The 12434-nt window shown below is 45.3% G+C and overlaps 2 protein-coding genes across 3 annotated transcripts in view; both read right to left on the bottom strand.

Annotated features, from left to right (window-relative positions):
- The window catches only part of SLC14A1 (solute carrier family 14 member 1 (Kidd blood group)), a 118369-nt gene that overhangs the window by 99668 nt on the left and 6267 nt on the right, over positions 1-12434 (bottom strand). The window lies entirely within an intron of this gene.
- Positions 1-12434, bottom strand: part of SLC14A2 (solute carrier family 14 member 2) — a 453812-nt gene that overhangs the window by 46509 nt on the left and 394869 nt on the right. The window contains exon 1 of one of the 2 annotated variants that reach the window (XM_081801317.1): positions 4701-4873. In XM_081801317.1, coding sequence (XP_081657443.1) covers positions 4701-4850 — 150 coding nt within the window. In that variant the 5' untranslated portion in view covers positions 4851-4873. Of the gene's footprint in view, positions 1-4700; positions 4886-12434 lie in introns of those variants that run through there. The other variant, XM_081801316.1, reaches the window with a different exon arrangement.

Below are 12434 nucleotides of genomic sequence, written 5' to 3' on the forward strand. Positions count from 1 at the left end.
GTTAAATAAAATATAGTATTAAAATTAATGTTACCTTCCTTTTACTGTTAAAAATATGGTTAATAGACATTTAAACATATATGTGTGGCTCACATTATATTTCTATTGTACACTGATGGTCTATAGATTTCTCTAACCTCCTCCGTACATCAAAACTTCAGTGTCTTGAGGATATCAGTGAAAGTGGTAGAGTAAGGACCTCCACAAGTTCTTTCATAAAGGCAATATACATTCTTTTCTATTGCACATGGAACATTCTTAGTATAGACCATGTTAGGCCATAAGATAAGTAAAACATTTTTTTTTTTGCCCTAAGTAAAACATTTTTACTGATAAAAAAGTATCAGTAAATTTAAAGGCATTAAAATCATACAAAGGATGTTCTTTCTCTCTCTTTTTTTTAAGATTTCATTTATTTGAGAGAGAGTGAGAGAGCACAAGCAGGGGGACCAGCAGAGGAAGAGGGAGAAGCAGGTTGCCCGCTGAGCAGGGAGCCTGACTTGGTCTCCATCCCACAACCCTGGGATCATGACCTGAGCCGAAGGCAGATGCTTAAACGACTGAGCCACCCAGGCACCCCTGTTCTCTCTTTTTAAAAAGATTTTACTTTTAAGTAATCTCTACACCCAATGTGGGGCTTGAACCCACAACCCCAAGATCAAGAGTTGTACACTCTACCAACTGAGCCAGCCAGGTGCCCCCAAAGTATGTTCTCTGACCATGATGGTGTGAATTTAGAAATCAAAAGCAAAAGGAAATTTGGGAAATAATGTGGCAATTAAACAACAGACTCCTAAATAATCAATGGATCAAAGAGGAAATCAGAAGAGAAATTAGAAAAATACTTTGAGATGAATGAAAATAAAACACAACTTATCAAAACTTATGGGATGCAGCTAAATCAGTGTTCGAGGGAAATTGTAGGTGTAAAGACCTATGTGAAAAAAAGAAATATCCTGTATCAACAACCTAACCTTTCACTTTAGGAAACTAGAAAAATAACAGTGAACTAAACACAAAGCAAGTAGAAGGAAGGAAATAATAAACACTGTCATGAAAATAAATGAAATAGAGAAGAAAAAATATAGAAAATCCATGAAACTAAAAGATAGTTCTCTGCAAAGATCAAAACTGACTAACCTTTAGCTAGACTGACCAAGTTAAAAAGAGAAGATTGAAATTACCAGAATCAGAAATGAGAGAGGAGACATTACTACCAACCTTCAAGAAATAAAAAGGGTTATGAGGAAATGGATTCTAAAGAAATGGATAATTGTATGCTAACAAATCAGATAACCTAGATGAACTGAATACATTTTTAGATAGGCACAAGCTATCAAAATGACTCAAGAAGAAACAGAAAATCTGAACGAACTCATAACAAAGTAAATGATTAAATTAGTAGAACAAAAACAAAAACAACAAACAAAACACTTCCCACAAAGAAAAACCCAAGTTCAGGGGCGTCTGGGTGGCTCAGTCGTTAAGCGTCTGCCTTTGGCTCAGGTCAAGATCCCAGGGTCCTGGGATTGAGCCCTGCATGGGCTCCCTGCTCTGCAGGGGGCCTGCTTCTCCTTCTCCCACTCCCCCTGCTTGTGTTTCCTCTCTCGCTGTGTCTCTCTCTGTCAAATGAATAAAAAATAAAAAAATAAAATAAATCTTTATTAAAAAAAAAAGAAAAACCCAAGTTCAGATGGCTTCACTTGTACAATCTGCCAAATACTTAAAGAATTAGTAACAGTATTTCTCAAAAACTAGAAAAGGCAACACTTCCTAGCACATTCTATGAGGCTAGTATTACCCTAACACCAAAGCCAGACAAAGACATCACAAGAAAGAAAATTACAGATCAATCTGCTTTGTAAATATAGATGCAAAAATCCTTGACAAAATACTACCAAGCCAGATTCAGTAACATATAAAAATAATTATGGCCAAGTGGGATTTATTCTCAGAATTCAAAACTGTTTCAACATATAAAAATCAATCAATAATTATTAACAGAGTGAAAGAAAAAACCCACATGATTATCTCAATAGACACAGAAAAACCACTTGAAAAACTCAACAACCTTTCCTGATAAAAACACTTAGCAAACTAGGAATAGAAAGAAAATTCCTCAACTTAATAAAGGGTATCTACTAAAAACCCACAGCTAATATATGTATTATATGTAAAGATGGGATGCTTTCCCTTTAAGATCAGGAATGAGACAAGGATGTTGGTTCTCTTGTCACTTCTATTCAACATTGTACTGCAAGTTCTAGCCAGAGCAATTAGGTAAGAAAAAAACAAACAAAAGGGACCCAGCTTGGAAAAAAGTAATTTAAACTATCTCCATTTGTGGATGGCACATTCTGTTATATGGAATCTTCTTAAAAAATCTATTTAAAAAATTCCAAAAAACTATTAAAGTTAATGGACAAGTTCAGCAAGTTTGCTGGATAGAAGATCAATCTACAAAAATCAGTTTTATTTTTATACATGGGCAATGAACAATCCAAAAATATAATGAAGAAAACAATTCTATGATAGCATGAAAAAAATAAAATATTTTGGAATAAATTTAACAAAAAAGACGTATACTAAAGGTTTTGTACAAGTTTTTTTATACTAAAAACTACAAAACATCAAAAGGAATTAAAGACTTAAAAAAATGGAAATATATCCTATGTCCTTGGATTGGAAGACTTGTTAAAATATCAATATTCCTCAAGTTGATCTATAGATTTAATACAATCCCTATCAAAATCCCAGTTGCTTTTTTTTTCCTGCAGAAATTGAAAGTCAGATCCTAAAATTAATACAGAAATTCAAGGGTCTCGGAATAGATAAAACAGTCTTGAAAAGGAAAAACAAAGTTGGGAGACTCACTCTTGATTTCAAAAACTTACTACAAAGCTACAGTAATCAAGATGGTGTGGTACTGGTATAAGGACAGACATACAAATCAGTTAAAGTTGAGAGCCCAGAAATAAACCCATGCACTATGGTCAAATGATTTTTGATGGCAGTGTCAAAACAGTTCAATGGAGAATGAATAGCTTTTTCAATATGGTGCTGGGACAACTGGATGTCTACTTGTAAAAGACTGAAGTTAGACCCCTACTTGACACCATATACAAAAGTTAACTCAAAATGGATGAAAGACTTACACGTGAGTGCTAAAATATAAAACTGTTAGATAAAACATAAGACTAAATCTTTGTGACCTTGGATAAGAAAATGGTTTCTTAGATATGACACTAAATGCGTAAGCAATAGAAGTCAATAACAGATAAATCAGACTTAGAATCACAAACTGTGCTTCTGAGGACACTATCAAGACTGTGAAAAGACTTACAGAGTGGGAGAAATTATTTGTGAATCATATAATTGGCAAGGGTCTAATATCCAGAATATAGAAACAACTGTTACAACTCCACAATAAAAAGACAAATAACCCAATTGAAAAAATGGGCAAAGGACTTCAAAAGACATTTTTCCGAAGAAGATATACAACTGGCCAGCAAGCGCAGGCAAAGATGCTCAACATCAATTTGACATTAGGGAAATACTAATCAAAATCACAGTGAGATGTCAGTTCACATCCACCCACGCTATTAATAAAAAGACAGTAACAAGTTTTGACAAGGAGGCGGAGGGGCACGACGTGTACATCGCTCGTGAGAACGCACAGTGAGGCGGTGACTTTGGAAAACAGTTTGGCAGTGCCTGAAAATGTTAAACATACAGTTACCACATGACCCAGGAATTCCACTTCTGGATATATACCCAAGAAAAAGAAAAACATGTATCTGTACAATACCTTCTACACAAATGCTCATAGTAGCATTTTTTGTAACTGGCAAAAAGTGGAAACACCCAATGTCCATCAACTGATGAATGGGTAAATAAACTATGGTATACTCATACCATGAAATGTTGTTTGGCCATAAAAAGTAATGATGTACTGATTAATGCTACGACAAGGATGCACCTGAAAACATTATGCTAAATGACAGAAGCATTTCACGGAAGCCCATATATTAGATGATTCCATTGACATGAAATGTGCAGAATAGGCAAATCCACAGGAACAAAAGGTAGACGGGCGGGTGACAGGTGTGGGGGAGGGGGAATGCGGAGGGACTGCTAATGAGTATTTTGCGTTTCTTTTTGAGGTGATGAAAATATTCTGGAATTCACTGGTGGTGATGTGGGCGAACTTTATAATTATGCTAAAAACCAGTGAAATGTACATTTTAAAGGGGTGAATTTTATGGTCTATAAATTGTATCTCATTAAAAAAAAAGCAACTTCAGTGGTCCTGGGTCCCTCTCCACTGTATCAGTTCAGGGAGCGTTAAAAGCTAAACTTTGAACACAGGCCTTACTTTGGGAGATGACGATAAGGTAAGTCAAGGGAGCAGGTCTAAGGGGGAAGGATTCGGGGGATTGGCTGGAAGACTGGTGTGTGAGTGTGTGCATTCCCTACTTGTCTTTAAAATCGTGTTGCACACAGAACCACATTTTCCATCGTAGGCCAAATAGGACCGACCAGGGGTGTGACCCTGTGCTGACGAGGGGGGCAGAACGTCCCCGGGCAGTGGCCCCTTCAGGCCGCTCTGCAACGCGTGTTCTGGGAAGCTGGGAAAGCAGCGTCTTTCATCCCCCTTCCTCCCTCTACCTGGGAGACGTGCTGGGAGGGACACTCCTCACCTTCTCTTCAGGCATCTCCAGGAGGGGCAGGGCCAGGTGTGTATCCTGGGGGCTGGAGGGCCAGCTCGGGTTGGTAAACTCTGACTCATAGAGTTTGCATCTGCTGGAAAGAGGCTCGGCCAGGAGAGGGCTGCTGTGAGGGTCAGACATTTTCCTCAGGGGCCGCTCGCTCAGAGGTCCTGCGACTGGAGAGGGAAGGGGGACAATGGTGAGTCAGGATGGGGCCCGGAGGGATGTGGCTGAGGCTGGATGGAGGCCTCCAGAGGTACAGGACCAACTGCTGCTGCCAGGGAGGCCTGGGGCCATTCCTCCACCTGTGCGGCCTTGCATTTCAAAATCCCCCCATTCTTCCGCGTCTGCTGTGAAGAGTTCCCTGACCACCCAGTTGGAATAGATGCCTCTTTTTTTCTTCTGGTCACGGAAATAGATTTTCTCTACCTTTTTTATTATCCATTGTGCTATCTTACTGTAGTCGTTGCAAATATACTTTCTCTTTGATAACCACACATAGGTTTGAGTCTTCTAACGGAGTGGGGATCTAAGAGAAACTCATTTTCTTACTTGCTCTGGAGCTTGTATTGATTATGGGCTACCTCCAGTCCTCCCCCTCTCTTCCCTCTGTCCTCAGTGCCCTTTCCAGCACTTTCCCCCTCTTCCTTCCCCAGGAACAGTACTGAAGAAGCAGCTCTGGTATAATCTACTAGAAGCTGTGCGTGCCAGGCTGAGGTCCCTCCGTGTGGGGCTCCCTTTCCCTTCACTACCCGGACTGGGGTTATGCCATGACTAGCTTGTGGAGCAACCTCTGGCCGCGGTCCTCAGTTTCCTGGTTCACTATGGCTGCCGCCTGGGAGAGCCTACTTCTTCCTATTCGGCCACCGTAGCCGTTCTCTTTTTCAGCCTCCTCCGGCTCAGGGATGTCTTCATTTACTTTACCGTTTCTTTGACAGGCGGTTTGGACCTGCATGGTCCCCTCTCAGTATGACCTGGAGTTTTCCCTATTGTTCCACGCGGCCTCCCCCGAGTTGCAAGACAGCATATCTTAGGACGGTGTTTGCAGATCCTTAGCATGGGTGCTAGCCTTCCTCACACTTACCTCTGCAGACGCTGCTAAGGGACTGCAGGGTTCTCTTCCAAAGTGGAGGAAGTCCCCTGCCTGTGCTTTGCATTAGTGCCCCTTCCCGGGGCTATTTCCTACTCCCGTGACAGGAATTCCTGTTCTTCACCGTTGCTTCCAGACCCCTGCTCACCTTGCTGGTGCAGAAAGCCCTCTTCTTTGAGGCTTATACTATTCCCTCACTGCTCACTGCTGTGTTACCGACTTCCTGGTCGTTCACTTGTTCAGTGAAGACTTTAGGGGCTCCTATGAGTCATCTTCATCTCCACTCCAATAACTTTCAGCAACTTCAATGGGCTGGACATTGACACGGACCTCACTGATGTTAACTCAAAACTTCATTCTCTGACTTCACAGACCCTTGTCTTCCTCGCTTCCAGGGACCTTCTCCACCTCTTCTTTTCAGCCTCTGATTCCCATGGTCACCACATGGACTTGATACCACACAAACTATGAAGTCTCAAAGGCCTGGTTCTCTCCTCTGGATTTCCAGCTCGCCTGCTCAAGTGCGCCTACCGGCCCAGCGCTTTCACTTGCAGGAGACCTCCAGTCCCTCAGCTCCACCCACTCCGTATCCTCCCTTGCCTCCTCAACCAACTCAGACTTCACAGCCCATCATTTCACTTCTCTCAACACCCTTGCTCTGCTCTCCCCGCTCCCTCTCCTACGCCTGTGTGGTGAAATTCTGGCCGGGCTAAACCCAACCCTCCGTCTCGTCCAGGCTTTCATCAAGCAACTGAACAGTGTGTGAGAAAAACTGCCTAACTGGATAGGCTGCCATCACGTTAGGTTTATGCTTGCCATCCTCTTGGGTGGACTCTTGGCACTTCCCTTTCTGTCTTTGGCCAGCCCAGACTGGTTTCTGCTGCAGCTGCCCTTCCTGTAAGACCTCCATGTTGGCAAATCCAAAACATGGTTTGGTCTTCATCTCATTAGACTGCTCAGGGCATCCACACAGCTGACCATCCCTCCTTGACACACTTTCCTCTTTTTGGCATTTACATCGATCCTCTCTTTAGCTGTTCCTTCACACTGTCCTTGGCTGGCTCCTCCTGGAAATATGAGCATTCTGTTGAGCTCTGTTCTGGACCATTTTCTCTTCACTGATACTCCTACCCAGCTGACATCAGCTCTCACCATGGCTTTATCCTCCATCTGTATACCTATGACTCCCAAATCGAATATTTCCAACCCAGTTTTGAGCACTGTATTCACAGATTTAATTGTCTACTTTACACTTGCATGTGGATGTTCCAGAAATAGCATAAAGTTAATGCACGGAAACAGCTCCTAATGTTTCCTTCTCAGATCCTGTCCTCCCTGAAAAGTGCCTGTCCCAGGACAAGTCTTCTCTCCATTCCAAGCTACTCCTTATAATACTTCTTCCTCCCTCCCCCAATCCAGTGATTCTACCTCTAAAATACACCTGGATGTGGGCACCTGGGTGGCTCAGTTGGTTAAGCGACTGCCTTCGGCTCAGGTCATGATCCTGGAGTCCCTGGATCGAGTCCCGCATCGGGCTCCCTGCTCGGCAGGGAGTCTGCTTCTCCCTCTCCCACTCCCCGTTTGTGTTCCCTCTCTCGCTGTGTCTTTCTCTGTCAAATAAATAAATAAAATCTTTAAAAAAAATAAAAAATAAAAAAATAAAATAAAAAATAAAATACACCTGGATGCTCACTGTCCCCATTTGGCTGCCATCACATCCTACCTCTGCTCCAATAACTCCCAATTGGACACCTCACTTCTCAGATTTCTCCTCCACGCCATACTCCCCAGGGTCATCAGTGTTGTCCTATCATTACTCCATGCCACTCATGTCTGTTCCTGCTTTAGTCCTTTCAATGGCTGCCGATGGAAAAATAGGTCTTAAGCATGCACATAAGGGTCTGCACCACCATGTTCCTGTTATGCGTTAGCCCATCCTGGGTTTCTCCTGTGCCTCGTCTCTGAGCTCCACACTTGCCTCCTTTCAGTGCCTAGGTGCTGAGCACTTTCTACTTCAGGGCCTCTGCAAATGCTGGTCCTTCTGCCCAGAAGGACTCTCCCTTGCTCTTCACCTGGGACCGCCTTCCCTCAGGCATGGTCTCCATTACCACTCGTTAGAGACGTCTGCCTGGATCGGCTCCCAACCATGTTCTCCTCGCATACTCTCAAGGCACCCAGTATCTTTCCTTACAGCCTTTTTTGCACCATGCAATGATTGACTTATTTGTATAGGGTCTATCTCCCCACCAGAATGTAAGATGCATGAGGATAGTAACCTTCTCAGTTCGGTTTACTACTTTATCCTTAGCTCCTAGCACAGGGTCTGGCACATAGCAGATGTTCAATAAATAAGTAGTTAAGCAAGGGAAGAGAGGAAGGGAGGAAGGAAGAAGAGAAGTCTACAGGTAATTGCTAGAGTGGGAAAACCTCCTTGCAGAACTTTATGAATCACTGTGGGTTTCATGAGTCTTGAATGGTTTAAGAAGGGCATGGGGCCACCCACCAGTCCTGCATTTTTGAGGCAGAACTGCCGTGTCCAACACCTGTCCTCATCCCAAGGAGTTGCTCATTTAAACCATAGCTGATTTTTAGTGTGTATTTGCAAACATCATTCAGATCCAACTCCTCTTTCTCACTGCCATTGCTGGAAGAGGGACTTCTCCTCTCTTTTGACCCCACAGGTGGAGTTTCAGACTGCCCTGGAGGGGGCGTGCCAGAAAGGTTTAGGAGAAGGAAAACTAGCAAGCCTGAGAACCAATGCGCTCTCTCCCTCTGGTGGCCAAGAGGTGATACAGCATCCTGGTCTCTTGTTTACAGATTGCTTCCAAGCCATCCTGATGAAAGGTGAGGGGAAATCAGGTATCTAGACACATGATCTGCGTGACACCATACATCTGGATGAACAGGAATGTTCTGGAAAGACCTTGTGTTAAATTCAGTGGCTGTGAATTTCCTCTAAAAGTCCAGTTGAAAAGTAAATTTTCCCCCCAAATGTATTTCATTAATCTAAGATGTTATCATCTGTAAGATGATCATTGTTTGGTGTACCATGAAGAAGAAAATGCTGCCAATCAAAATGGTAAGATGCAGATTGACTTGAGAAATGTTAAAATATGAGAACAATGTATATAATATAGTCAAGAAAATATTTTTTAGTGATGGGGCTCAAGTATACAGGAGTTGGAAATGGGTATATTCAGGATTATTTTCTAGACATGAGACTTCACACATACATTTTTTTTTTTGATGCAAAAAGAGTTTATACACGATGAGTCCTTTAAGAACAGGGGTTTTATCTTGCTGATTTCTGTATTTGCGTTGCCCAGCAGAGAACCTGACACATCATAAGCCCTCAATATGTGTTTAATAATTATGGAAAGAATGAATGATTGTACAAGAGACATACTCTCCAGAGACATCGCCAAAAAGACACTTTCATCTCTACCTCTGAGACTCTCTTGTATGCAGACAACATTTTACAATTACAGACGGAGAAATTAATGCCCAGGAAAGCAAAACAAGAATTATTTCTCACATGGGTTTAACTCTCGGCACTTTCCAAAGCAAGCTTGTCGCCTTGCAATGGCAACGGGAAGCAGAGACCCAGGGAAAGCAGTGACTTGCTGCAAAGTCAAGATTAGACCTGGCTCCCCACTCTTCTGTTCCACCAACTGCCTTGTAGGGCACGGCTGGGGGCTGCAGGGGAGGGGTGACTGCCCTGGAGCCTGGGTTCCGGCCCTCAGCCCAGTTCTATTTCATAAGCACACATAGCCTCGGCAGGAACAACGTGATTGCCTCTCCTCTGGGGAACACAGCGTTCCTTTGCCATGGGAATGTTTATCCTGTTTGACTGGGGGAATTTTGGCTTTGGGGTAGGACTGAGACGTGCAGCAGGAACGGCCTTGTAGAGAGAAGGTCGCTGTGTCTGGAAAGAGCACAGGCTGCGGAAGCTGAGATGCCCAGCTTCCCTCTCTCTCTGCAGCTAGGGGCTCCGTGGGCCTCTGTGTCTCCCTCTTCAAAGGGCAAAGGGGGACTCTTGGGGCAGTGAAATTGCTGACTTGGTTCTTGGCACGTAGTGGGCGCTCCGTGATTTCTAGTTGCCTTTCTTCTTGTGCTCCCACATTGAAGGAAAGATGGCTAGAGCAGCCAGATGAAGTACAAGCTGGCTGTCCTGAAACAGAATGCCTTTCAGAAGTTTCCATAAGGCGTTGGCCACTTGTTAAAACTGGACGGCAAAATCCTTGCCTGAGCCACGTCCCTTCTGAAGGCGGCAGGCCTCAGAGCCCATTCCCAGCTCAGAGCTGAGCCAGTGCATTAAACCAGCTTCCAAGAACACATAATTATCTGCTTGGCTGCCCACACCTCCTCTTCTCCCTCAGAAATCTGGATGGAAAGGGCTGTTGGATCAGCCTCATCTCCCTCCAAAAAGCCAGGTCTTGCGTATTCCAACAAGGGGGTCCCCAGACACGAAGTCCTCCATCTCTCTGTTGAGTACCTACTGTGTGCCCTTGGACTCCCCCTGCACAGCACACTCACGTTCGGGCTTGGGCGTTGGAGGGCAGGAGAGGGGGAGCGAATGGACTTTCAGGACAGAGGGAAGGCCATGGCAGAGGGAACGCGGGGCCAGCTCCCAGGAGTGAAGAGACTGGGGCCCAGGCTTTCACGTCAGGACTTGGCTGAGCAAGCCAGAGGGAGGAGAACACTCTAGGCCAAGGAGATGCCTAAGAAAATACATACGTGGTTTGTGCCGGGAAACCCCGGTTGTAGAACCTGCTGGAACACGGGGAAGGGTGTCAGCAGGCAATAAAATGATGAGGGTAGGGGGTGAGACGCCAGACTGGGAAGGTTCTCAGTCCCTATATTTGGACCCCAATTCTTCTTCCAACATTTAGAAACCATGGCTCTGACTCTATTGTACTAACTTTGAAATGCTTGTCCTGGTTCTTTTCTCTGAAAGACTACCTGTTCCTGGTAGCAAAGCCAAAGCATGCCCATGCTCAACTGGGAGGGGCTGTGTCCTCTCTAGCACATTCCTGGTGTCAAGGGAGAGCAGAGACTTGTGACTGGAGGGGTTTCTTGAGTTGGTGTGAATTAATGCAGAGTCAAGGCCCCCCACCCCTGACCCCCCATGACAGTGAACGTGTCATCCAGGGCTGAATCTAGAATGGGCTCATTTATGTCATCATCTGTCCAGCTGAGTTACGGAGGTCACAGCAGCTCTACAGAAGAAAATGTGATTAGCAGGTTTTCCAAAACATTTGCTGAATTAATTGTGCTCAAGATTTTGCAATTGATACAATTATGGAAACCGTTTCCATATATTTCTACAACTTCAGGACCAAAAAGGATATTCTCCGCCTCTCTCAAGCAATGAAGGACTCCACTTTTTAGTGCTTCTGACAGTTGGCTGGTGTCCCACGATCCCATGAGGTAGGCTGCTCTCATTGTGAATGTCTTCTGTGTACTAGAAACCCTTCGATCTATGGAGCTGACATCAGTGCCTGGGAGTTTTACCCAGTGCTGGTTCTAATTCCGTCCATCCTATCTGCAGAGTATGCTGTACTCCCTTTCCTACATGAGAGCGCTTCTGAGAGTGACCCTAATCTTCCTTTCTCTGGGGCAGAACTCTTGGTTTTCCTTCAATTTGGCTCACCCACCAAGGCCCCCAGACTCTGCCATCTTGCTAGTGGATCTCAGCGACAGCAGGATCAGGGGCAGAGACATGACTCCGAAAGGACCTTGCTGAGTCAGGCTGGGTCCCCGGGCCAGGGCTCTGCTGATCCCTGGGCCGAGTGGACAGCTGCTGAAAGGGAGAAATCAGCTGCTCGGGGCCAAGTAGATGCTGGAATGGGGGCAGAACAGATCCAAGGATTGTAGCTCAGGGAGGCCAGGGAGGGGATGAAGCCAGGAGGGCCCTGGTCCCTCGACAGATAGGCCAGGGAACAAGGGAAGGGACCAGTCAGCAGCTAGGCTAAGGTGAGAGGTGCCTTTCTCAGAGCTGGCTCGCGTAAGAGGTTGGCCAAGAGCTGCTTCTTGTTAGGGAGCTCAGAGTTTTTCTTGGCAGTTCCAGCCCAGGGAGTCTGATGTGGGCTGAGATGAGCCTGACTCATTGGGGCCAGAGGTCAGGTTGGGCGGGAGGGGAATCGGGAGGCAGCACAGTCTCAGCCGGGCCATCTGCAGACTGTCAGGGTGAGAGATGGCTGGTGGTCAGCGCCTCGGGGCCTCTATCTCTCTGGGTTCTCCCGCAGGTCCAGGGTTGGTGCCTGTAGCTGGGGACCTAACCAAGGCCTGGAGTGGCGTGCGGGGAGGACGCTGGACCTGCTTGGATCTCCTCCTTGGATCTTGGCTATCCTTGGGTTTGGAAGGACATTCTGAGGGGGTCACCATACCCTTCTCGGCTGACATTCTTTAAGTGGGATGACCCTTCCCCATGCTGTAGTGGTCCTGCCTCTCCACATCCCCAAAGCAGCAATCACGGAGCAGTCAAATTTCACGTCAAGGGCCTCTTCTGCGTGAATCTATTTTCTCCCTCTGGGCCAGGTCCTCTCCTGTCCAGGTCAGCTCCTAGCTGGTCTCCCTCACTTCAGCAACCCAGCTCCTCTCCACCTTGTCACGGGTGATGGATGAATTACCTT

This window comes from Leptonychotes weddellii, chromosome 13 (assembly GCF_054177405.1).
Source record: "Leptonychotes weddellii isolate Sample4059 chromosome 13, ASM5417740v2, whole genome shotgun sequence".
Lineage (NCBI taxonomy): Eukaryota > Metazoa > Chordata > Mammalia > Carnivora > Phocidae > Leptonychotes > Leptonychotes weddellii.